The 26,957-nt window shown below is 48.5% G+C and overlaps 1 protein-coding gene across 1 annotated transcript; it reads right to left on the bottom strand.

Moving 5' to 3' along the window:
* Positions 1-985: 985 nt before the first annotated feature.
* Positions 986-26,951, bottom strand: LOC114705230 (TRAF interacting protein). Its single transcript, XM_028887007.2, has 15 exons — positions 26,742-26,951; positions 19,214-19,271; positions 18,625-18,708; positions 16,237-16,276; positions 15,412-15,539; positions 13,666-13,760; positions 13,092-13,205; positions 12,339-12,426; positions 11,747-11,836; positions 11,247-11,335; positions 5,402-5,557; positions 2,755-2,803; positions 1,877-2,026; positions 1,727-1,777; positions 986-1,540 (listed from the first exon to the last, which is right to left on the bottom strand). Exons 1-15 carry the CDS (start codon positions 26,837-26,839, stop codon positions 1,418-1,420), a joined length of 1,413 nt encoding a protein of 470 aa, XP_028742840.1. The 5' UTR covers positions 26,840-26,951; the 3' UTR covers positions 986-1,417.
* Between the last annotated feature and the right edge of the window lie 6 nt (positions 26,952-26,957).

The raw sequence follows: 26,957 nt of genomic DNA, 5'->3' as shown, positions 1-26,957 counted from the left end.
AACATCGAGAGGATGACTAACCTAAGGCCACTCAGCATGAGCTCGCAGCCAGTCTCTGTTTTCAACCAGATGGTGCAATTCCCCTCACTAAACCTCTTTGGCTCATTTCAGCTCCAAACGGGCTCAACATCTGTAACTGTCTAAGTTACTTTCCTGCTGTGATAAAATACCCCGACACAAGCAACTTAGGGGAGAAAGTTTTTATTTTAGCTCAGTTTCAGGTTACAGTCCATCATCGCAGGGAAGTCAAGGCAGACGGTGGAGCAGCTGGTCACACTCAGTTAAGAGCAGAGAGAGTGCCCCCATTCTTGTGCTCAGCTCTTTTTCTGCTCTTAAACAGTCCTCTGCCTAGGGAATGGTGCCAGCTTACATTGGGCTGGTCTTCCCACCTCAATTCACATACCCACAATAACCTCCACAGACATGCCCACAGGTCACCCTCATCTAGATCTCGAGAGGCCCTTACCAAGTGATTCAAGATTGTGTCGTTGACAATCAAAGCTAAGCACCACATACCCAAGGCTACCATCTCTACCCCCAGACAGCTGGAGGCTTCTAGAGGTTACCTATCAAGTGTCTGGATGCCTTCAGCACAAAGCAGACCATGTGCTAGGGAAACAGGAGCACTTGGTCTAATAACGGGAGAAAGGTGTTTCTGAAGTCTTACCCAGGCGAGAGACCAGTAAGGGACACTCTCTAGGAGAAAGGGCCCCAGGCCGCGACCTGAAAGCTAACAGCTTGGTCACTGTCTGCTGTGCTTGCTGAGTTCCCTGAATGGGCGGGAGCTCACTCTGCTCACCCCCTCACTTGGCTTAGAGCCCAGACTGCAGGGATGCCATTCTGGCTAGGTTCTTCCTGTGCCCTGTGAGAAAGCCAGGCCTGGAGATAAAACTACTAGCTCTAAGTCTAGGTGGCACTCCCTCTTTAGAAACTCATACCAATTTTCTAAAGTCTTGGTACAAATTTATACACTCAGAGCCAGGAAGAAAAGATACCTTTTTATTTTACATGGAAAACTTCCCCCACTTCCCTAACATCCACTAGTTCAAGCTCAGATACACTGAGCGAGACACAGCTGGAGGCAGGCAGAAGTTCAGGCTCGCCTGCTTAGGAATCCTCCAGCACTTTCATCTACAGTCACATGTGACCCTGGGCTATAAAAACAGAAGGAGCCCAGCCACATCTGGTTGTAGCTATATGCAAAACCCTGCAACTGGAAGCAGGTCCTGCTGACCGGAACTGTAACCTGGTCATGTCAGCTCCCGGAGGTGAATCCGTGTGGTGCAGGGCAAGGCGAACACAGGAAGTGCAGTTTCTGCTGTCCTTGCACTGTCCAGGAAGAGGAGCCTTCTCCCCAAACACTCCTGGGTTGGCAAGGTCTTGGCCTACTAATTGGAGACATGACTCTGGTCACTGCTCACTGCCACAGGAAGGTGTCCAGCTTGGGTTGGGAGGAAGAACTCACAGTCTTTATTCTCACTTTCTGCTTACTCTTGGCCTTGGGCTTAACAGGCATCGGCCGGATAATGGCTGTGTCTGTCTGGAAGCAACGTCAAGGAAGAAGCTTGGAGAAGGGACTGGAATGCAGGGCAGGAAAATCTCAGACCGAGGGTCAGGAAGCGCGGATATATTGAACAAGGCGCCACTCTGCCCATCTTAGGCTGCAGGCACCGGCAGTGACGAGCCTGGGGATACAGCTCAGGCTGTGGTCATAGAAAAAGGATACAGGCTGGATGAATTTTGTTCGTCCTCCAAGCCCATCGAAGCCTACTCTTACCTAGGGCAGAAGGAAGACACGAGTGGATCGGGAGAATGGGCTAGGGCGCTGACTTCCTTGCTCCACCCAGGAGGCCTGGTACCTGCGACCCTTACTTACCGCATCAGTGCTGCACCGGGAATCTGCAGTGGTCCTGTGGGGCTGTTTCTGACCCCGGACGGCATTCCGGATGAAGAGAGGGAAGGCACCAGCCAGTTCCTCGTCTAGCTCTCCTACACAGCGCTGGCCACCCAGTGAGAGCTGGGACTCCTGTTGGGATAACGCCAGAGTCAGACGTGATGAGGTAGACAGCAGCACAGGACATGGGGCAGTGACAGGGAGAGAGAGCTGGTTATCAGCACTTGCAGGTTGATCTCTGAGTTCGGCCAGCTGACAAGTGAGTTGACAACGAGGCTACACAGTTGTCTTAAAACCACTGCCGCATGCCACTTTCCAGCTCGGAGGCAGAGCCAGGTGGATCTCTGAGTTCGAGGCCAGCCTGACACCAAGTGAGTTTCAGGGATGCAAGAGCTACACAGAGATTTGTCTTGAAAAACCCAAAAACCAAAATGGAAAAAAAAAAAAAAAAAAAAAAAAAAAAAAAAAAAAAAAAAAAAGAAAGAAAGAAAAGAAACATGAGAATATCAGACAGGAGGCAGAGGATAATGCGTCAGGGCTAGAATGACGGCTCTGAAGTCAGTCCTGGGCTCGTGAGGGGAACCTGAACATAGTTTGCACTCTCAGAAATAGTTTTTATTTTTCTTTGTTTTATTTTGTTTTGAGATGGTCTCACTCTAGTCCAGGATGCCTGGAACTCACTACACAGTCCAGGCAGGCCTCAAACTCAAGGTGGTCCTCCTGCCTTAGCTTCCTGAATGCTGGGTCACAGGCATGAACAGGCACGCCCAGTTAAGAAGGCAGGTTCCATGTCAGCCTGGCAAGGGCTGGACGTGACTGCTTGTATGTTTGCGAGGAAGCCCCGGCCGGCCGGCCCTTACCTGCTTGTAGACTTTAGGTGTCTTCTTGAGGATGTCCTGCACAGGAGAGCTGTGAGAGTGAGGTGAGAACAAACTCAGGTAAGCAAGGAGAGGGCCAGACTCGGCACACGGCCTTTAAAGGAGCCGCTGTGTGGCATGGCTGCCATGGTGGCTAGGCTTTGGGCGAGGTACCTCAGTGGTCTCTACCCCGAGTACAAATCCGTGAAGACGGAAAGGAAGACTGCCGGGGTCAGGGTCGACCAGACCATGTCCCAGTCTGTGGTTTCATTTCAATGCCCTCCAGGTTCTTGGGCTCTCACCATGTATGTCCTGGTCTCTACCCAGTGCTAGGGAGCCCAACCAACTTCCTGTGCACAGGAGGCCGTGCGCTCACACCCTCTTAAAGGCAGGAGCTATCAAATGCGCTCGGGCCCCACCCTGTCTGTCTGGGGGCTGGAGGCACCTCCTCTGGAAGAGCCTCAGGAAGTCGGCCTCTCAGTAAGACTCGGTAAGGCAGTCTGCAGTGTCCCCAGAGTCCCTATGGAACCTCTGCCGGAGGGCCTCTGGCAGAAAAGAGCAGGAGCCGGGTGTGGCTTTCTACTCTTTTTTTTTTTTTTTTTTTTTAAGGTTTATTTATTTCTTATGTATACAGTGTTCTGCCTGCGTGTATGCCTGCAGGCCAGAAGAGGGGACCAGATCTCATTGTAGATGGTTGTGAGTCACCATGTGGTTGCTGGGACTTGAACTCAGGACCTCTGGAAGAGCAGCCAGTGCTCTTAGCCTCTGAGCCATCTCTCCAAGCCCCATGGCTTTCTATTCTTGGTGTCAGAGCTGGACACTATTTCCATACAATTCCTGGGACCCTAGCAGCTAGATACCCCCTCCTGGAATTTTCCAGTTGAGAGAGAAGATGACGACCTAAGGTTGGCCCGGTGGCTTCTCAAGCCAAAGGAAAGGGGTAGGAGCAGGGCCTGCTGACCCTGGGCTCCTTTGCTCACTTCCCTAAGCTGCAGTGAGCCCCATGGTGACCAGAAGATGACCCTCCACTGTCGCGAGTCTGGCTCTGGTGAGACCCTGAAGATAGTGGAAGTGTCCACAAGCCTGAAGACCCCATGCATCTGCAATCACTGTTTCTTTTGTCTTTGTTTCCTCCTTCCTTCCTTCTGTGCAGAACTGGGATTGAATCCAGGGCCTTGTTCACGGGAGGCAAACACTGTCACTGAGCTACATCCCCAACCTGTGCCTTCAGTTCTGACAGCTGAACAGGAAGCCACAGAAGGAGGCCAGGGTAAGGAGCTGACACCGAGGAACTCTGGGATGCAGGCCTCACGACTCGGGCCTGGCCCTCTACTACAGCGTTAAGCCCAGCTGTCTTGCCCTCTCCTCTTTCACGGCCCTGCCTAACACAATTTCTTTCTCTCATATCCGAAATCTCACATGAAGATTTCCTTAGAACGAGAGACATGGCTCAGCAGATACAACTGTTTGCTATCAAGCCTGTTGACCTGACTTTGAACTTAGTCCCCACATGGTGCAAGAAGAGAAACAACCCCTACAAATTGTCCTCTGATCTCCATATGCATTCCACATACATACACAAAAATAAATAAGTGTAATTTTAAAAAATGTAAAAAGAGCCGGGTGGTGGTGGCGCACCCCTTTAATTCCAGCACTTGGGAGGCAGAGATCTCTGTGAGTTCGAGGCCAGCCTGGTCTACAAAATAAATTCCAGAACAGACTCCAAAGCTACAGAGAAACCCTGTCTTTTTTTTTTTTTTTTTAAAGGTTTATTTATTTATTATGTATACAGTGTTCTGCTTGCAGGTCATAAGAGGGCACCGGATCTCATTACAGATGGTTGTGAGCCACCATTGGTGCTGGAATGAACTCAGACTCTGAAGAGCAGCAGTGTCTTAACACTGAGCATTTCTCTAGCCGAGAAACCTGTCTTGGAGAGATGGCTCAGAGGTTAAGAGCACTGGCTGTCTTCCAGAGGTCCTGAGTTCAATTCCCAGCAACCACATGATGGCTCACAACCATCTGTAATGAGATTGGTCCTTTCTGCAGGATATTGCAGCAGAAACAAAATGAAAAAGACTTCCCTCACTGGAATCGCACACCTATGTATACGAAGGAGTACAGCCGTCTTCACGGTGACACACAAGTGTGCCTGGCCAAGGAGATTGTGCCCCCCCCAGTCTCACTGCATATCTAGAGCAAGTCCCACCTGTCCTCCAGCTCCACACAGCCCCTCATGTCTGCCAACATGGGCTCTTTCCGCGGGTGGCAGGGTCATGGGATCTGTGGTTTGAGATGGTCCTGCATTAAGCATGAACCTCAGAAGCACACACTGAGAACAATTCAGAGTCCCACACTCAGGACTCCGGTGGGTAGGCATTCAAAGTACTGGGATACCTGCCTTCCCACCAGTCTAGACTGGCCCTACTGGGACCAGAGAATTCTCTCTAACATCATCTTGAGGATGAAAGGAACAAGCAGAAGGACTGTACACAGTGCGCACTCAGGCCAAGAAGAGGAAGAGGTAGTGTGACCCAAAGCTGCATCCTACTGAGCATCCTCATCCCACTCAGGGCTCTCAAGGCAGGACCTACAGATGGCTTAGCTACTTCCCACCAGGTTCTGGGCACTGCCAGGGACCAACACTCACCGTGCCCTCTCCAGGCAGAGCTTCTTGGGGTGGCCATGCTGGGAGCTGGAGGTCTGGGCTGGAGGGGTATCTACATCAAAGGTAGCATTGAGGTCAATCTCATCACTGAAGGATGGCCGGTGGAGTCTCGGGTTCAACATCTCCACAGGGGCTGGGCTGAATGAAGGTCGAGATAATCTTGTTACTTGGGACTGCAGCAGCAACCCAGAGAAATCACAGCTCCTCAAGTACCAGAGGCAATTTAGCTTGGCCCAGTGAGATGGCTCAGCTGATATAAAGACTACTGTTTCCAAGGCTGAAGCCCTGAGCTCAATACCCAGAACCTTCAGCTCAGAGTTCAGAGTTCAAGGTCAGCCTAGTCTACAAAGCAAGTTCCAGGACAGCCAGGGCTATACAGAGAAACTCTGTTCCAGAAAAAAAAAAAAAAAAAAAAAAAAAAAAAGAAGCCATTCAGCCATGTTACCACAGAGTGATACAGATGTGAGGATGTTACTACTTAGCACAGCAAATGTATGCTAGTGGTCTGGTACTTCAGGAGTTGACAGTGATGGAGACACTAGATGGTGTTCACAAGAGTAACTGTAGCAACATGGGAAAATACCCGCACAGTCAATTTAAAAAGCAATACAAAAGCTAGGTGTAATACACAAACCCCTATGATCTCAGGAAAGAAGATCGTGAGTTCAAAGCCTGCCTGAGCTACCTAAGTTTGAGGCAGCCTAAGCTACATATGGAGGCTGCCTAAAAGAAAAAAAGAGAATATAAAATATATGCACGTACAAGCTAGGCATTATGGCACACACCTGTAATCTCAGCCCTCATGAGGCAGAGGCAGGTGGATCTCTGTGGGTTTGAGGTCAGCCTGGTCTACATAGTGAGTTCCAGGACAGTCAGGGCCACACAGAGAAACGCTGTCTCAAAACAAAACAAAAAAATACATGTGTATGTATAATCACATGACTTGGTATACCCTGTCCTCCATACACCTCCCACAGGAAAAAGACTTGAATGAAACACACCTTGTGTCCAATTCGCTCTGCAATTAAGCCCGTAGTTTTCAAATTCTCTACCTTTTTACTTTTATAATGAGAGGGTGGTGCTCACTCTTAGAAAACTGCAGCCAGCAGACCTGGCAGTTCTCTCCAGTGTCTAAGGTCTGAGGAAAACTCTAAGAAACGGCAGGGCCAGCGCTAAGGACACTTCTTCCAAGGACTTCCCTCGGGAGCCACATCTCAGCCCTGTGCACACTGAGTGTGCAGAGCAGAGCAAAGAGCTGCCTACACATCTGGCTGGGAAGCCCACGTCTCCCTCCCTTCATCTGTACGGTTCTGTGGTTGCTTACCAACTCCAGCAAGTTTAGGCTAAGGCAGGAAAGGCAAACTTGAGAGACAGGTCCAGTCTGGCAGAGTGAAGCCATTTTACTACCTGAGGGCTCAGGCAAGATTTTCTATTACCACCCCCAGGTCTTACCCAGAGGAACCCATGGCACACACTCGGCCTTGGCTCAAGCCAAGCTGGACTTCTTCTCATGTACTATCTACTACACAAACCCAAGATTCAGGAGGTTCACCCTGTCTCTCATTTCAACACGAAGCTCAAAAGGACATATTTCTTGTTCTCTCAAACTGTTCAAACTGTTTCTGGGTAAGTTCTCCTTTGCAAATATTAGTCTGTTTCCCTTTCTTTCAGGGTCCACTTTCTTTCATCCATAACTTGACTCGAGGAGGGAGAGCCCAGGGTTCTGTGGTTTCTCCTTCACTACAGTGAAGGCCTGGCTTGAGATACTCTTCAGTGACTCTATTACCTCTGAGACACTCACCTATGGCCAACTTACACAGCTTCATGTCAGCGGCCTCAGGGAATGAGGCCAAAGACTCAAAGCCCTCCTTTCTAAGGCAGGGCCAAACCCTAGGCAGACGTGCTATTGTGTGGCACAAAGGCTGTCAATATGCCCTCCATGAACTCACAGCTCCTATCAGTCCTACCATAAATGAAGGTCTCCCCAGATCCCACCAGCCCAGAATTTAGGAGTCCTTAGGGCCCTTGAGCAATATCTTCCTAATATCTTCTTGATAACTCCCTTTCCTCTGATCTGCACCCCAGTGGGCAAAGGACTGTGGCGCAGCCTTCCAACTCCTGAGGGAAGAAAGAGGGGTGTCCCTTGAAGCAGCCCCCACCTTCCTCCAGGTTCTCCTCAGACCTCACAAGGCCAGGTCTGGCAAGGCTAAAGGAAGGGCTACCTCCTGAGGCTGCCCTAAAACCACGAGCAGGGCTGGGGACATTGCTCAGTTGGTACAGTGCTAGCCTGGCAAGTATGAGGCCCTGGGTTCGATCCCAGATCTCCATAAATCAGATGTGGGGTAGTACATGCCTAGATTCCTAGCACTCGGGATGGAGAGCCAGGAAGATAAGGAGTTCAAGGTCATACCCAGCTACATAGTGCATTTGAGACCAGCCTGAGACTGTCTCAAAAAGATAAAATAATAAAATAAAATAAAGGCTGGAGAGATGGCCCAGAGGTTAAGAGCACTCACTGGCTGCTCTTCCAGGGGTCCTGAGTTCAATTCCCAGCACCCACATGGCGGCTCATGATCTGATGCCCTCTTTGGTGTGCAGACACACATGCAAAGCACCTGTATAAATAAGTAAATCTTTAAAATAAAATAAGATGACAGAAGCAAAGGGTAATCCCACCACAACAATGAAACAGGCATCAGGAATAACACCCAGAGCCTTCTGAGAGAGAGAGAGAGAGAAGAAGAGGAAGAGGGAGAGGGAGAGGGAGAGAGGGAGAGGATGGCTGGGGGAATGTGAGCCTGACACAGAAGCAAGAATTCACAAGGTGGAGACTACGAGGCATTAAGTAAGTCTGAAAACAGAGGCACAGTTCAAGGACTCATTAGAGATGATGGGATGAAAATCAGAGACATGGACCAGGCCCTCAGAGCTACCTTCCAGAAACATTTCCAACAGTTTCTACTGCTCCAAGGATGAAATCTGCACCTACAAGGCTGACTTACAAAGGCTGGCAGCGATGTGGCCCACCTGCCCCCCGCCCCAAGCCCACTGTAGCGACGCCTCAGGGACTTTGAACTCACCATCCTCTCTGCCTGGATTTCTCTTCTTCAGATTTAAATGGCGGTTTCATGAATGTGTCTGTACATTTCATAGACTAGGAAGGTTTACAATTCTTCCCAAGCTGGAGAGATGGTTCAGTGGTTAAAAGCACCGACTACTTCTTCCTAGAGGTTCTGAGTTCAATTCCCAGCAACCACATGGTGACTCACAACCACCTGTAATGAGATCTGGTGCCATCCTCTGGCCTTCAGGGACATGTATAGGCAGAACACTGTATACATACTAAATAAATAAATTTTAAAAAAGAAAAAAAAAAAGATTCTTCCCAAACCACACAGTCAGTTCTCAAGGGAGAAAGACAGAGGCACTTTTAGTTTTGAGAGTTATGCCATCAGAGCATAAAGAAAACTGGAAAGGCTGCCCAAGGAGCCCAGAGCTGTTTTTGAGATCTTGGGGCCCTAGAAGAGAGAACTTGGAAGGTAGGATAGACTATGCCAAGTTTTAAGGGCTAATGCTAAATGCAACAGTCCTGTTACCCACGTTTTCACGCCTGGAAAAATACTGGTGAAAAGGGGGATTCAGTCATCCTGCACACAACCTGATGGGCAGCCCAGCCTGGCTTTGGACACACAGGTTTGACTGATCATCTGAAGCTGCAGCTAATTATCCTACTAAACAAGGCTCAAGAGGATGGGAAGGGCTAGCATGCAGCAGGCATACCCGTTATAGGAGCCTGGGGCTCAGGGGAACCCGGGAGTAAGGAGAATTAGTAAAGCGGGTGCGCGAAGTCCCTGAGAACCACAGGTGGCCCGTGTGCTCCTGCTTCCTCACTATAAATGACAGGCACAGGGACAACTGTGTGGAAGGACCCTGAGGTTCATGGAATAGAAGCAGGAGGGAGCACCATCAGGAGACTGCAGACAGTCTAGAGAATGATTCTGTACCCCCAGCCTTGAGGCAGCTGGGCTTCCTAAGTTTTTTCTACAGTGGATAGTTTCTGAGACTGTCATTTCCCCAAGGTTGCATACTATAGCTGTTTAAGCTCTTGACAAGGCCCTCCTGTTACATGGGACGTCAGAGACGGCATGGCCAATGGCTGGGTGAGGTGGGAGGAGGAGCAGGAACAGAGCCTACTGGGTTATCAAGTCAACCTAACACTAGACATCATGGCAGATCGTGCATCTACCATAGTCCACAGCTCTCAGTGCATCCTAAACTGGAGCAGGCAGGTAAGTCTGGCTCCACAGAGGGATGTTGAGGAAAAGAATCGTAGCTGACAAGGTGGCTCAGAGGGTAAGGATGCTTGCTGCACAAGTCTAGCAACTTGGGTTAGATCCCTTCAACCTGCCGGGCAGTGGTGACACACATCTTTAATCCCAGCACTCGGGAGGCAGAACCAGGCGGATCTCTGTGAGTTCAAGGCCAGCCTGGGCTACCAAGTGAGCTCCAGGAAAGGCGCAAAGCTCCGCAGAGAAATCCTGTCTCGAAAAACCAAACCAACCCAACCAACCAAACAAACAAACAAAACAAAACAAAAACCAAAAAAAACAAAAAAAGAAAAAAAAAATCCCTTCAACCCATGGAAAGGTGAAAGGAGAGAAATGATGCCACAAAGTTGTGCTGACTTCCACATGCACACTGTGACACACTCATGTGACACACTCAGCCACACACACACAGACAGACAGTCCAAAGTGGTCAAAGAAGACATCCAACGTAGATCAGTGGCCTCCACATGCACACAACACACTCATTCATTCTCTCTCTCTCTCTCTCTCTCTCTCTCTCTCTCTCTCTCTCTCTCTCACTTGCTCTCTCCCTCTCTCTCAGTGCTAGCTGGCTGAGGAGGCTGGCCAGAGCCTTCAGTGAGGAAAGAGCTGGAGCAAAGGCGGCAGAAGAAGCAGGAAGAGAAGAAGTGTTCTCTTACGGTAGGCTGTGACACCCAGGATCCTACAAAACCACTCCCGTCTAAAGCAGCTCCATGAACGTCCCAAGACACAGTAGCAAGGCTCTGAGATGTGGGAAGTCTGGGGCGCAGTGCCCAGGAACAAAGTGGAGTGCTGGAAGGCACTGATGCGTGAATTCACAGGCAGGACGGGGAGGTGCAGGGCGCATATTGATTTGCCAAAAGATACTGGAAAGTGGTTTAAATAAAACTCTGGGTCATTGACAGGAGTTTTTAATTTGGTTCCCCTGCTGGGGTCCTCTAGCAGGCAGAAGACAGCCTTGAGGATGTTCTTAGTCAGCCTGTTTCTGTGAAAAACACTCAGGAAGCTTAACTTGTTCCTGGCAGGGACACCAATCCCTGGGTCTTTTGGCTCCCTCTGCTGGCCACCTTAAAGCACACATCCCTGAACCGGAGGGGGTTATTTTACTTCTTTCTTTATTTTGGTTTTTTGAGACAGGGTTTCATTGTGTAACAGTCCTAGCTGTCCTGGAACTCACTTTGTAGATCAGTCTGCCCTTGAACTCACAGAGATACGCCTGTTTCTGCCTCCCGAGTGCTGGGACTAAAGGTGTGCGCCACCATTGCCCAGCTGAGAGGGGGTTATTTGAGAGTGAGTGCTTTCAAGTTTGTTTCAGAAATGGGGGCAGGCAGATGCACGTGGTGAGAAACTCTAGGATACACCAAGATAAGTCAAGGCTCCTGCCCATCCTCAGATACTTCAAAGGCCTTCTCTGGTCCACAAACACCATCTATGCCACCAAAGCCTGGCATGAAGGTTCTCGGCTTATGATCCTGTATCACCCCAGAAGGCTAACAAACCTCTCAAAAACCAGGCGGCTGACGGTCTCACTGGCCACTGGAGGCAGATTCAAGGTCCCCTGCAGCATCGTTAGCTTCTTTCTTAGGCTCTGGAGGAAATAAAGAGAAGAACATGAGAGAAAGGCTGAGGCACTGAGGACAACACCTGTGTGAAGGGTGCTGGGAACAGAGCAAGGACTGATGCCCAACACCAGCCTTCAGAACTCTTCCTTGGTAAAGCCCTTGCTCAGGCGATTAGGAATCTTGGAGGTAAGGACTCAGCAGATCATAAAGGAAGATCCATGGTGCTGTTGGCCCTCTGCTGAGGAGGCACAGGCTGTAGGTCAGGTGAGGGTCAGGACACATACCCTGACCCACCTCCCTGACACAGGAGGATAAAGAGCCCACAGCTACCGCCTTTGACTGGGACTCAGGTTCTCAGGCAGAACCAGCCTGGCCCCACTCCTGGAGGCACAGAAACCACCCCTGACCTCCCCTTCTCACGGGGTCAGGATTCTCACCGTGATTTCCTTATCAGCGCTCTCTAAGTCCTTCTGGGCTGACCTCAGTTCTAACTTGGTCTGATCCAGCTCAGTGTAGACAGTCTTCAACTGTAAGAAAGGACAAGCCAGTGGTGCCACATGTCCTGTCCCTACCTGCTGCCACCCAGTGGATGGTCGGGGTAGAGTCTAAAAGAAACTGGAGGCATGAGGGAGACCCAGACCTTTGGGGATAGGCTCAATTAGGCACATACACATAGGGCTGCCTGGGAGCAAGGCTCCTCTCTCTATACATTGCAGCCTACAGAAGTTAAAAGCAGCTGGCCCAAGAACCCTCATATTTGGGATGGGGCACAAAACAGGCCTCTGAAGCTGTCACACTTGAGGACTGTGTTCTCCAAGAAGAGCAAAGGGTAGTGTAAGTGTGTGGTGGGGGCATACCTGTATTAACTGCGCCCCCCCCCAATGCACAGTAAAAAGCAGTAATAATTAGTGTCTGCAGGCCCCCACACTAGTCCACTGTGTCAGCCTGGGGGGCCTAGCTCAGGAGCCCCGGCGAACATGACAAAGGAAAAGCCATGCCTCCTCCTTCCTTTCGCTCCCATTCCGGTACCTTGCTCCTCGAGGAGGCCAAGTCCTTCCTCAACTTGTCAGCCAGCTCCCCCGAGGCCTTCCGTGCTTCTTTCAGATTCTCATACTCTCTGCAAAGTGGCCGTGAGAAGAGATGACAGGACAGGACACCCTGATGTCACAGCACCAACCTAACAAAGGCCTCCCTCCAATCCTTAGCTCCGCCTCCTTCTCCCTCCAGGGGGCCCCATGGCAGGTCCTGCACAGAATGTAATGAGGTCAGGAAACAAAACTGTTCTCTCTTGTCACCTGCAGGAACCGTGACTCGAGAAAGTATGCAAGAAGCTCCAGCCTCACTAGGGGGCTCCCTACACCCCCAAATGGAGGCATTTTGGATTCTCTGTGCCTGTCAGTCAAATGGCTCCTTCCCAACATTATAGTACCATAATGAAGAATATGGGCAGTTTCTTATCAAAGCCAGACAAGGGCAGTAACCCTGCTGATGGGAACAGACTCCAGATGCCACGAGGGGGGGCTCACAGCTGAGAGCTGCGTGAGCTCCTTAGAAACAACACTTAGAATCCATACTCGGTTCTCTCAGCAACTCTAAGGCAAGTCTCTGTCTATCTTCATGCAGGAAAGTGGAAGCTAGCGAGGCCTCCAAAGTGGTCTGAGAGCTGGAGTTCACCCTACGACAATATGGTTCTAGAACTTGCTCCTTCACACCACCTGCTTTACAGAAGACGGCAGCAGAGCTAGGACTGGGGAACCGTATCTGGTTCCTGGGCTTACATACTTCTTGAGGGACACGCAGTACACCGCCAGCTGCTCGACCGCTGACTGTCCCACACCCATGTCGCGGATCATCTCCTCCACCTCAGACCGCTGGCTCTGGAGCAGGAGCTCAATTCTGAAAAACATTCCCGGCCCACGGCATTTGAAATCTGGAGGCTGATGGTTAGTCTGCCTCCCTTTGCCGCCGTTGCTATGGCAACAGCCTGGGCTGCTAGGATGCTTTAGCAGGTGGGTGTGCCCAAGGAAAGGTTCCACAGCAGAGCTGAGCTCAGCTCCAGGGATGCTGCTGAGGAAAAAGAGGTGCTAACAGAGGACGTCAAGGTCAGCGGCTTCTGTAGAGAGGATCCTGGAGGGAAGGCACGGCAGGCCATCTATCCACAGGCAACAGGACACGGAGTACAACAAGAGTACCCATAAAAAGGGAAGGAACCCACAGAGGATCTGTGCCATAGGCACCTGGACATCTGGGTCAAAGGTGGACAAACCCCATTTTCAGCTGCAGTCCTGAGAATTACACCCCTTTTCCCAGGGGCCCCAGTGTGAAAGCGCAATACAGAAAGCAGCTACGAACTCACTGCTCCATGGTTTTCATCTTGCTCTTGAGTCGGCGGGCCTCCTCCCGAGCCTGCTTGGCCTCATCCTGTTGCTGTTCCAGGAATTTCATCTGCTTCTGAAGAGCAAGCACACCCGTACATCTTCTTGGTGCTTCTCAGAACCATGGCCACTGAGAGCTATCTGTACCACATCTTTTGTTTGTTTGTTTGTTTGTTTTTAATATAATTTATTTAAATCTATTTTATGTGCATTGGTGTGAAGGTGTCAGATCCCCTGGAACTGGAGTTACAGACAATTGTGAGCTGCCATGTGGGGGTGCTGGGAATTGAACCCGGGTCCTCTGGAAGAGTAGCCAGTGCTCTGAACTGCTGAGCCATCTCTGCAGCCCCTGCTTTTGGTTTTTGACAGGGACTCACACACCCCAGGTTGTCTATGAACTCGCTATGTAGCCAAGGATGACCGTGAACCCCTGATCTTTCTGCCTCCACCTCCTGCTAGGAATATGGGAGTATACCTCCATACTTGGCTTTTAAAGATACTGATAAACATATATCTCCAAATTGTAGGCTATAAACCCCCTCAGAGCCCCTCATGCTGACCTGTTCTGTGTTGTGTGTGTGTGTGTGTCTGTGTGAAGTGCTGGGAATCCAACCCAGGCTTTGAACTATAGCCCTCACTTGGCCTATGCTTTTGTTACTAAGAGACTTCAGGGCAGCTGTATCCTCACCTCCGGAGATATAGGTACAGCTCAGTGGCTCGGGCCTGCTGTGGGCTGCCAAGATTCTATGGTCTGGGTCTCATGGTACATGCTTGCTATAATATAGCTGAAGAAGCCAAGAGCACAAACCCATATCTCATCTAGACACATGGACAAGAAGCACCAGGATAGGAGAGCCTAGCCAGGAGCTGTCCTCAGCGTGAGACCACTCCATCTCTGACCTGGGATTGCCATCAGAGATTGTTCTGTAACCTGGTGCTAGTTTGCCTCCTCCCTCTGGGTAGGCCATGTGATACAGCTCAGCCTCCAAGCAGGAACAGAAAATGAATATCCTAGGGCCTTGTCTGTTCATAAGGATGGCTCCTATCCCTTTCAAATGGCACCCAGCAAGGGCTGCTCCTGCCTACAAGACTAGAATATCAATCGTGAGTTCAGATCAATCGCCTCATGGCCCTCGGAGAGCAGGAGGCTCACGAACCTAGGCTGATACAAAATTCATCTGGGTCTAGGCCTGCTTGCGCTACAGCTTTGATCTGCTCGGTCAGCTCAGCACAGCGGACTTCAAAGGCCTGTGCTCCTCCCTAGGATGCTGTTTGATCTGGCTCCAGAGAGCAGCCCCGCCAAGGACTGGAGTCCTAATGGAAGATTCTTCAGACTGGCCTCATCAGTGGAGTAGGAGCCACTTTTAGAAACGTGGCCTAGCCTACTCAGGTCTCCGTTGAGCAGGCCCTCTGTGAAGTGTTGGGAAGGCCTTGTTATCTGGTACAAAATATACAAGCACAGTCATTATAGCCCCTTTTCTTATGGGCTTGATGGGTATAGTATGGAAGGGTCTTGGGAAGAAGAGATTTGCCTTGACTTTACTACTGTATAAACAAAGGCAATGGCTGAGGCAGAACTAGAAGATATGATTAGAACTGTGAGCCTAGGCTGGGTGTGGTGGTGCACGCCTCTAATCTTCTCACTTGGGGAGATAGAGGCAGGTGATCACTGTGTGGTCCAAGCACAGGGCTGTGGCTATACCTCCCCACTGACTCTGAGGACTTACTTTCAGAGTGGAACACAGCATCTGTGTCTTGTCTAGGGCGTTCTGCAGGGACTCCACAGTGGCATTGCGTTCTTCCAGTGTGTCCCGTAGAGTGTCGATAATGGACTGGCTGTCCCGTTTCTCCCTCTCTGGAGCGGGGAAGAGGGGAGCAAGGCAAAGGCCCATCCATGCATGTCAACCTTGACCCCTGAATTCAAGCACCTCGCCCCTTAGCCAGGTAAGAACGAAGTGCAAGCCAGAAAGTTGGGTGGCCTGCTTCTCTCTCTGCCAGGCACCAAGAAAACTAAGCTAGGGCTTTCGCCTAGGAGACAAGCTCTCCTTTTCTTTTCTTTTTTTTCTTTTTGCACCCATCCTGGAACTCACTCTCGAACTCATAGAGATCCGCCTGGCTCTGCCTCCTGAGTGCTGGGATTAAAGGCGTGCGCCACCACCTGGCCACAAGCTCTCCTTTTTCCTGCTTGAACTATTTGAGTAGATCTCACTCTTCCCTATTTGTGTAGGTTGAGTTAATTCATCATTACAGAACTCAAGCAAATCCCTGTCAAACTCAGCAGCTGAGCCCTGAAGATACAAACTCATCAGGTGGGACCCCTCCCAAAACTGCTCCTGGGCAAGAAGTTCCAAACAGTGAAGAGAGGCTGTCTTGGCCCAGGCAGACAGCTCGATTCAGCTCCCCTCTGCTTTTTGGCTAGTTATAAGAGCTAGCAAGACAAAGGAGGACGAACCCCTGGCTTTGCCAGAGGCTGGAGGCTTTCCCCTTAGACCCCTCCCCTCCAACACCCAAGTCAGGGGCTTCTCAGGGCCTCTTGTCACTTGTTAACTTACCTTTCTGGGAAAGCTGGGCTCTGATACTGTCCAGCTCATTCTGCAAGACAATACACACAATAAGCAACAGGAGCACATTACAGCTAGCCTCCATATGACGCCACCTAAGGCTGCGCAGAGTCCCAGGATCAATGAAGACTATTGGTCCAGGAATGGACCCAATATACTTCAAGGCCAAGCCAACAGAGATGCACATTGTTTTATGTCTGTGGGTCTTTTTGTTTGTATTTTTTGAGACAAAATATCACCATAGTGTCTCACTAAGTAGCTCAGATTGTCCTAGAACTATGTACACCAGGCTGGCCTTGAACTCACAGAAATCCACCTGTCTCTGTCTCCTGAGTGCTGGGATTAAAGGCATGTGCCATCATGCCCAGTATGGGACATTTTTAAAAAGGATTTATTTACTTTTGGGCTGGAGAGATGGCTCAGCAGTTAAGAGCACTGGCTGCTCTTCCAGAGGTCCTGAGTTCAATTCCCTGCAACCACAATGGTGGGTCACAACCATCTGCAATGGATCTGGTGCCCTCTTCTAGCCTGCAGGTGTACCTGCAGACACAGCATTCATATACATAAAATATATACATCTTTAGAAACAGATTGTTCTTCTTTTATGTGGATCGGGGTTTGCATTTATGTCAGGGCACCCCGTCTTCACATTGCTGCTGAGACCAGAGACGGTGTCAGATTCCCTGAAACTGGAGTTAGAGTCCATCCTCAGCTGCCACGTGGATGCTGGGAATCAAAACCTGTCATTTGTAAGAGCAGCCAGCGCCCATAGACCCTGAACCATCCCTCCAGCCCCTTCCTGAGCCTTTTAGGTAAGATGTGGGAAATGAATGCCACAGGAAGTAAAGCTTGGCTTGCTGGTCGGTTGGTCAACAGCAGAAGCTCCCGGGGCTCCTGGCCCTGCAGCGGCCTCACCCTCTCAGAACATTAGCTTCACTCACCAGGGACGCAGAACAGAGATGGCCAAGCCCTGAACCATCACTAACTAGTTCTCTCCGTCTTAGGCTTTGCCTGCTCCGGTCTACTGAGCTCGGAGCTGGCTCTGAGAGGCTGAAGTAGAAGTGGATCCAGCTCCCACTGGGGAGTCTACAGAACTCACTGTCCTGGGAGCAAGAGATGCCTACAGCCACGGTCAAGGACAAAGTCTTCACAGCACACTTTCAGGCTTAGGCAAGTGTCTACGCCAAGCACACTTTCCTCCAGATCACTCTTGAAAGGTTAACAGAAGGCTCAGAATTTCACGAAACCAACAGTAAGGCCCCCCAACTACCAGCCTCTCTGCCCAGGACTCTGGGGGGTAAGGAGCTCCCGGCAACTGGGCCGGGCGGTGTAGACCAAATAACTGGGAATGGAAATGATAGATAGGTAAGGACACGCGGGGGTCTGCCTGAGAACAGACACCGGCTGCTGCGCAACTCCCCACAGTCTCTGGCTCCTTCCACACCTCGGCAGGATGCCTTCGAAGTCCTTGCTCCAAACTATTCAAGATGCTGCCTCCCTGTCTCACGGACTTGGCTTTGAAAGCTGAAAAGACTCGACGCTGCCTTTGTTGTCTTCATCACAGGGAGGACACCTCTTAAAACTGGGAGCAGTTACCATGACGATGAACAGGCTGGCTCCAAACACAAAAGCTCAACCATTTTGAAGCAAGGAGGTTCCAAGGACACCACAACACCCAGGAGGCTAAGGTCAAATGAGTTGTAATCCGACAGATCCCCAGCAAATTAACCCTTAGCGGTCAGCAATCACTTGTAAACCCCAACCCAGTTTTCCTCAAGACATTCTGCCAATCTAGCTCCCTCACCAAAACAGAAGGACATTTTAGATTTGGAGGGGAAATGGGAGAAGCATAGAAGGCAACCTGGTTACCCCCCCTGTCGTCTGGCTTTCCACCTGGGCTAGAAATCTTGACTCCAGGGGCTTCGTCCTCTATGGCTGGGCTTGGAAAGGCCCAGGCATCTGCCTTCACACCACGTTCTCCAGGCAATTTTGAGGCACAGCTAGGTTAAGGAATGGCGGCGTCACACATCTTCCCTGACTAGTGAGAATGGAAGAATTTCCTAATGTGTCACTAACTGTCCGGCAAGAAAGTGTGCTGAGCAGGAAGGCTCTAAGTCCTTTGTAAGGCATGCTGGCCTTGGGTCCGCATTGCCCTGAAGGCCCAAGGAGAGATCTCATGGCCATCCGGCACCACTCCTTCAGTGTATGTCTCTGAGGACCGACCGTCTCAAAGCCACCGCCCTCACCTTGATGGCTCTACCAAGCCTTTGCCCCACAGGCCTAGATCCATCTACACTTTAGGCACCTTCTCTAAGTGGAAGTGAAAAGTGAACTCCTAAAAGGTTTGGAATTCAGTAGAATGAGATAAATTCTGGGTACCTTTAAGAATTCTGCATCCAAGACAGTCTCCTCTTCCTGGGCAAGGTCAAAGAAAAGCTTATTGATAATACTCTTTTTGCCAACCTGGGTGGGAGAACAAGACAGAGAATGACGGTGGAGTGAGGTCAGAGGCGAAGAGGAAAGACTGAACGTGGGTTTGACTGCCAGCCGTGGGCCAGGTCTGCTCTCAGGCCTGACTTTCCAGCACATCTCCTTTTGAGTCAGAAGACTTCATTTCTACCCGTACCCAGAGTCAGGACTGCTGGGCCGCTGGTGGCTGCAGTCATGTCACTGCGGACAACACTTACAAGTGCTTAAAAGATTCTTCAACGCTGTGCACAGGGACATTTGTTAAATATTAAAGAGGCCCAAATATACACATGTGAAGACTGGTGGGGAAGCCCATCTTCCGGCACCCATGGGGTATAAGCAAGCCTCCAGAGGGACTCACAGGCATCTGTGATCAACTGGCTCAAACCAAGAGAGTCAAAAAGGTCAGGGTATTTCTATCTCAGAGATGTTTTCCCCATCCCTGTTTTCTGGAAAGAAGAGGTCTTTAACTGAGACACCCACACTCCATCATCCTTACCTGGATTCTACACTGTGGGCAGGTCCGACTTGGTGCTGTTTCAAACCACTGGATTAGGCTGCAATGAAAACAGTAAAAGACAAGTAACCCTGGCATGGCTGCAGATACCGTCACACGGCCACTGCTATTAGCTCTTCCTTGACCCATCGCATGCCTGTCTGCAACGACAGGTCGTCACCACAGGCAGGACTTGCCTTAAGCACCGCACAGTTCTCAGCAACGGGCTGTGGTTGGGGTGGAAGGCTTGGCCAAAGGCTTTGCAAGCTGGGCTGTAGAGTGTAGGTGACAGACAAAGCTCAGAGTCTCTCAGGAGACGAACTTCCGATAATACCCTACTTTAAGTTAGGACTCTAAGGGCTACACTCTTTTAAGTAGTGGTAAAAGCAAAAACACAGCTCAGATTTACATAATTTATCGGCATGGTCCAGCAAAACCTGAAACAGTCTCCTGTAGGTGTGGTGGTACCTACCTGTAATCCTAGCACTAGGCAGGAGAACCGTATAAAGAGAGACTGGGGCAGACTTCTTCACCCCAGGAATGAGAGAAAAAACTCCTCTTTGAAAAGTGATACCATTTCCTATGTCCAAATCTTTCCTATAAATACATTTAAAAAAAAAAAAACTACAAACACATTCAAAGACCACATACAACACAAAATTAAGGCCAACCAGGCACAGTGGAGGAGTTAACTAAGAGGCATATTATCAATGAATCATTAAAATATAATGAAGAGAAGTTAGGCACATGCACAAAAGCATATTCTGTATGAGCTCATCTGTATAAAAGGAAAAACAGGCAAAGTGGTACCTTTATGTGTGTGTGGGTGCTGGCAGGGATAATCAGAAGAGCATGTGAGATTTCTAATGCAGATAACATCCTCTTTCTTCTGCAGAGCTGGAGAGCTAACCTGGGCCTATGTAGGACAAGTGCTGTACCACTGAGCTACCCTCCCAGTTCTATACCACGCTTCTAAACTTTTTTTTTTTTTCCGAGACAGGGTTTCTCTGTGTAGCTTTGCACCTTTCCTGGATCTCACTCTGTAGACCAGGCTGGCCTTGAACTCACAAAGATCCGGCTGCCTCTGCCTCCCGAGTGCTGGGATTAAAGGCGTGCGCCACCACCGCCCAGCTATACCACACTTCTAGATCTGAGTTCTGGCTGCACAGGTGGGCTGGATTTGTGATGACCTTACAAGCTATGTGCTTTTAGCATGTGTACGTTTCTCTAGTTACTTCTACAGTACTTCAATAAAACAAAACAATCTATAGACATGCTCTTGCCTGTAACCCCATAATTTGGGGGACTGAGACTAGAGGATTGCCATGAATGTAAGGCCAGTCTGGAGTACATGGTGAGTTTCAAGCTATCTCAAAAGTCAAATAGCGGGGCTGGAGAGATGGCTCAGAGGTTAAGAGCACTGGCTGCTCTTCCAGAGGTCCTGAGTTCAATTCCCAGCAACCACATGGTGGCTCACAACCATCTGTAATGAGATCTGCCACCCTCTTCTGTGTACATAATAAATAAATAAATCTTAAAAAAAAAAAAAAAAGTCAAATAGCCAATCTCAAAAAATAAGTGGCCAGGTGTGGGGATGAATGCCTTCAATCCTAATACCTGGGAGGCAGAGTCAGGCAGTTTGAAGACAGCCTGGTCTACATATTGAGCTCTGAGCCAACTAAGGCTACACAGTGAGACCCTACCTCAAACAAACAAACAAACAAACAAAAAAGGAGCCAGGTATGGTGGCACACACTGTATCTTGAATGTTTGAGAGGCAAGGGCCTCCCAATAGTGAGTTTGAGGACAGACCAGGCTATATTGTGAGATCTTGTATTACACCAAAACCAAAACCAAGCAAACAAACGAGCTTTAATGGCATCTGGGAAGCAAAGGCAGGAAGATCAGAAATTCAAGGTCATTTTCAGTTGCATAGTAAGCTTAGGGCCAACCTGGGCTACAAGAGACCTACCAACAAAACCAACCAACCAAAGTTAAAAAGCTATGGGTATATAGTTCAGTGATAGGACATTTGTCTACCATGTAGGAAACCTTGGGTTTTTTAGGATGGAAAACAAGACAACAGAACTTAAAAGATGAAAATTGCCGGGTGGTGGCGGCGGCGGTGCGGTGCGGGGGAGGCAGGCGGACCTCTGTGAGTTTGAGGCCAGACTGGCCTACAGAGTGAGATCCAGGACAGGCACCAAAGGGAGAAACCCTGTCTCAAAAAAAAAAAAAAAAAAAGTAAGAAATTATAAAGATGATAAAAAGACATAGAAGGTACTCTGAGAAAAACTGGCTCCAAAAACACAATGGTAGGCAGAATAATGCTGCCCACCTCCAAAAGAGTCTATCCTGATCCCTAGTCTATAACATGCAATTTTAGAAAGCAATAAGAATTTTGCAGATATAACTAAACTAAGAATCTTGAAATGAGGAGGATTTCTGCTTTTTGTCCCAGTTGTTAAGGGTTGAACCCAAGGGCTCCCATACTTTGCTTGAGTTCTACCGAGCTGCACCTTCCAGTCCTGAGATAAGGAGCATCAAAGAAAGCATCCTGAAACATGCTCTAACCAGCATGAACAAACCTTTAAGACACTACGTTAACTGAAATAAACCTGTCACAAAAGATAAACTGCGCTTAGAGAAATCAAGTTCACTGAGACAGGACAAGGACAGTTTCCTGGGCCTTGGAGCAAGAGACAGCTGGGAGTCACCACTGAAGCAGTACAGCATTTCAACTTGGGAAAATAAAAACATTTTAAAACAGTGGTGACAGGTGAACAAACTGTGACTACTTAATGTCACTGAACTATATAACCTTCCGCTGATCCACATCACCAGCCCTAAAATCATTAAGATGGTGATTTTTATAATGGACATATTTTGCCACAACTGAAAAACAAAAACAAAATAAATAAGCCAAAAATCAATGTGATGCATGCAGTACTTATCAGGACATCCATCATGAAAAAGGAAGGATTAGGAGTGTGGCTGTCAGTACTTGCCCTAGGCATGTGCAAGGCCCTGGGTTTGAATCCTAGTAGCACACACACACACACACACACACACACACACACACACACACATTTTAGACAAGTTCTCACTATGTAGCACAGTTTGGCTACATTGTGTGTGTGTGTGTGTGTGTGTGTGTGTGTGTGTGTGTGTGTGTGTGTGAGATTTAGCTCAGGGGTAAAGCATGGGGTTAGTATATACCAGGCTATGTGTTCAATGTCTAGCACTAAAAATAATAAAATCAGCTGTTTAAAATCAGCTTGTGCAAACACAGAGAGATGTGAGAGAGAAATAGAGACAGAGACAGAGTCACAGAGAGAGAGAGAGAGTGAGAGAGAGAGAGAAGAGAAGCAGGCAGCTGTTGTGGAAAATAGTATGCCAGGTCCCCAAAAAACTAAATATAGACTCTCCATATGGCCCAGTCTTTCAGCTCCCAGGTATATATTCTAAAGAACTGAAAACAGAGGCCCAGACAGAGACCTGTACAGCAGTTCATAGTAGCATTATTCACAGCAGTCAAAACCTGGAAATACCTGTCTATCAACAAAAGAATGGATAAACAAAATACGGTATTTTCATACACACAATTAAATATTGGCTACAACAAAAATAAAATTCTGATACGTGCTATGAGATGGATGTTAAAATTATTATGCTAAGTGAAATACATCAGACTCAAAAGGACAAAGAATAAAGACCACCTACATGGGATGCCTAGAGTAGGGAACCCAAGGGCAAAAGGTACACTAGAGGGGCTCAGGGACCAGGAGGAGAGGGCACAGAGAGTTATCATTTGATAGGCAATGTGCTTCTGTCCAGATGACAGAAAGTTCAGATAACTCAGCACCTAAAAATGGTTACAATAGTGACAGGTATGGTGGCACACAATTTTAATTTCTGTACTCAGATGGATCTCTGTGTTCAAGGTCAGCCTGGTCCACATAGTGAGACCTTGCCTCAAAAGAAAAAAGTTAAAAAACTTTTTCTTAAAAAGTTAAAATAGGGCCAGGTGGTGGTGGTGCACGCCTTTAATCCCAGCACTCGGGAGGCAGAGCCAGGCAGATCTCTGAGTTCGAGGCCAGCCTGGTCTACAGAGCGAGATCCAGGACAGGCACCAAAACCAAACAGAAAAACTGTCTCGAAAAACCATAAAAAGAGTTAAAATAGCCAGGCATGGTGGCGCACACCTTTAGTCCCAGCACTAGGGAGGCAGAGGCAGGTGGATCTCTGTGAGTTCGAGGCCAGCCTAGTCTACAAAGTTCCAGGACAGCCAGGGCTATTACACAGAGAATACCTATCTCTCGAAAAACCAAAAAATAAAATAGCTAATTTTAATGTAACACATAATACAATAGTAATAATAATAATAATTGAACCAGGCATGGGGATACACGACTGTAACATAGCATGAGAGTCTAAGCTTGAAGCCAGCCTGGCTACATAAAATGATAGTATTTTAAAAAACAAGGGCGGGCTGGAGAGGTGAAACACTGGCTGATCTTCCAGAGGTCCTAGGTGATTCCCAGCAACCACATAGCAGTTCACAACCATCTGTAACTCCAGTTCCAGGATAGCTGACACCCTCTTCTGAACTCTACAGATACCAGACATGCTCATGGTGCACACCCACACACTTAAAATAGAATAATAAAAACCAACCAACCAAACAAACAAACAAAAAAACAAAGGCTAAGGATGACTCTCAATGGTAGAATACCTATTATCTCACAAGTGACCCCCAGCATCACAACCACACCGCACACACGCACACATGCATGTGTGCAAGAAAAAGAAAGGTCACTGGGGAACTAGAGATGTAGCTCAGTGGTAGAGTACTTAGTTCAAATTATAGCAACAGAAAACAATTAAATAAGGTGGTGGAGACAGGAGTTATTCTGAGTAGTAAAATAAATAATGATATAAAGTTCGTAACTGAAAGCCAAGATAAATACCCATGAGTCCACACTGTAAACAACTGAATAAATAGAAGAAACTACTTTTCATTCCTGGTTGATTGTGAACTGGACCTAGTAACTTGCTCTAGAATATTGTAAGAAAAATAATAACTTTATAGTGGAAAAACTTGGACAATACTAACTTAACCAAGGAATCTAAGTTAATATCCCCAAAGATTAGTCATATTGATGTAATTGCACACCCTCAATAAGATTCCAGGAGAAGGGCACCTCACCACTGTGGTAGTCTCTCCTAAACCCAAGTCTAATCATAAAAACAATGAAAAGGGGGCTGGAGAGATGGCTCAGCCATTAAGAGCACTGGCTGCTCTTCCAGAGGACCCGAGTTCAATTCCCAGCACCCACATGGCGGCTACAAGTATCTGTAACCTCAGGTTCAGGGGACCCGACACCCTCACAAGGACATATAAGCAGGCAAAAACACCAATGCTCATAAAATAAAAATTAATTAATTACAGAGAAAACATTACAAACTCAAACAAAATAACTGACCTGGACTCTTCAAAAGTATCAAGACCATTAAAAACAAATAAAACAACAATATCTGGCTGGGCAGTGGTGAAGCACACCTTTAATCCCAGCCCTGGGGAGGCAGAAGCAGGTGAATCTCTGTGAGTTCGAGGCCAGCCTGGTCTACACAGTGAGTTCCAGGACAGGCTCCAAAAGCTACACAGAGAAACCCTGTCTCAAAACAAAACGAAACAAAACAAGATCTACAAGAAATACCAAAGCTGTTGCTGACCAGTGTTGCCTGAGATGATAACGACTGATTGTATCCTGGTAACCGAGTCTGGATCCTAGAATAAACATACGGGCATTGATGAAAGAAAAATCACTAGTAAAACTCAAACTCCATAGGGTCACAGTATTGTACCAGTGTCAATTTCTCAGTTTGGAGAATTGTACAAACATTATGTAAAATGTTAATACCGGAGAACTTGTGCAAAGGGCATATAATAACTCTCTGTATCATCATTTAAACTTATCAGTAGATGAAAACTATTCCACACAAAAAGTTCATTAATTGGGAGGCAAAGGCTGGCAGTTTGAGTTTAAGGCCAGCCAGAGTGACATAGTGAGACTGTCTCAAAAAGAGAAAATTTATTCAAAATACATAGGGCAGTGAATAGAGTGCTTGCCTAGCATGCACAAAGCCCTAAACTCAATCCCTAGCACCCTATAAACCAAACATGGATGGTACACACTTGTCATTCCAACACTTGGGAGATGGAGACAGGATGATTAGGAATTCAGGGTCATCCCTGGCTACACAGTAAGTTCAAGGCCAGCCAAGGGTACATCAGTGGAAGCCATGAGTAGTGGTACTCACCTGCAATTCCAGCACTCAGGAGCCTGAGGCAGGAGGACTGCCACGAATCCCAGGCTAGCCTGGGCTAGAAAGCAAGTACTAGCCAAGCCAATAGTACATAGCAAGTCCCTGATTTAAAAAGTGCTGGGATTACAGGTGTGTGCCACCACTGCCCCATTTGTAACTGTGACATTTTAAGTGCAAAGATTATTATATCATATTTTTAAAGTCAAATATACTTTCAAGAGACAGACCTAAATTGCAAATGCACAGGAAAGTTCCAAGTTAAAGGTTAGAGGGAAGCAGGTGATGGAAAGCACTTTCAGTGGTAGGATTGACTTCTAACAATGGCTCCCTGAGCATGGGGCCCGGACCATGCAGTACAGGATTATGTGTTTTTGTTTTTGTCTTTTGACACAAGGTCTCAGAAAGTCCAGAATCTAACTCACTATAGCTGAGACTGCCCTTGAACTCCTGGTCTTTCTGCCTCCACATCCTCCCCCCTCCCCTACCTTTACTGGAATATGCAACACTTCTGACGGTAACAAAGGTTTTAAAGAAAGCTCTGGAAATAAGAGATATCCAGCAGTGTTCAGGGTGCTGTCACAACGCTTCCTGCTTCTTGGGTCCTTTTGCCCCCACCACCCTCCCACTGCCCCAAAGGGTGTCTCTTGTGTTGGGAACTTTGAACCAGCCTGTCCACAGTTGCAAGGGGATCCTTTCCCCACTCACAAGATGGTTGAGCATCAGGACCCTTTGACAGGAAGGCACTTCCTTGCCTTTCCAAGTTAAGCCGAGTTTGCCGGAGTAGTGAATACACAGGGTGTCTGGCCAATGAGATGTTTCTGGATAGAAACAATCCGAACCATCAAGCAAACCACACAGACCCTTAAGGGTTGCCAGAAGCCTATTAGGTTGCTTGTTGAGTCTCAAAGAAATAAAAAGGCTCGTTAATGCGGTAAGAGCTCATCTCCGCTCAGACTAACAGTTTTAAAGTCACATTTCTTTGCACACGTTAACACAGAGGCACCTAACTCTTTTTCACCGTACCCCTGGGCTGCTATCATTTCCACCTGGCCCACTTCGGCCCAGGCTGGAAAGCTTCCGGAGGCTCCTCTAATGGCATCACCTTTCTGAGTTCTGAGGATGGATTGCCTCAGGCCAGACACCCCATAGCTTCTAAGTGGTTCTAGGACACGCGCCGGGACCCTACCCCGCTGTCACTCACCACTGCAGGTGAAAAGTGTGGCCACAGTGGATGGCAGCCACGTCGCGTGAGTGATCGAAGAAGTCGGAGCAGATAGTGCACAGGGCGCGGATAGGCATGATGGCTCGACTCAAGTGGCCAGACTAGCCCGGGAAACTGCAACAGATCCAGCTTGGTGGCCGAACCGCCGCGGCTCCACTTCCTTCAAATTTCGCTCCACCGCACGACTTCCGGTAC

Source organism: Peromyscus leucopus, chromosome 7 (genome assembly GCF_004664715.2).
Source record: "Peromyscus leucopus breed LL Stock chromosome 7, UCI_PerLeu_2.1, whole genome shotgun sequence".
Lineage (NCBI taxonomy): Eukaryota > Metazoa > Chordata > Mammalia > Rodentia > Cricetidae > Peromyscus > Peromyscus leucopus.
The sequence above is the reverse complement of the archived record's forward strand: the minus strand, read 5'-3'. Positions and strand labels throughout refer to the sequence as shown.

Excerpts from the sequence above, each read along its gene's own strand:
- LOC114705230 (XM_028887007.2), bottom strand. The coding sequence starts at position 26,839 with ATGCCTATCCGCGCCCTGTGCACTATCTGCTCCGACTTCTTCGATCAC. Across the intron at positions 13,761-15,411 it reads TGCTGTGTTCCACTCTGAAA|AAGCAGATGAAATTCCTGGA; the intron begins GTAAGTCCTCAG and ends CTTGCTCTTCAG. Across the intron at positions 1,541-1,726 it reads GAACAAAATTCATCCAGCCT|ACAGACACAGCCATTATCCG; the intron begins GTATCCTTTTTC and ends CGTTGCTTCCAG.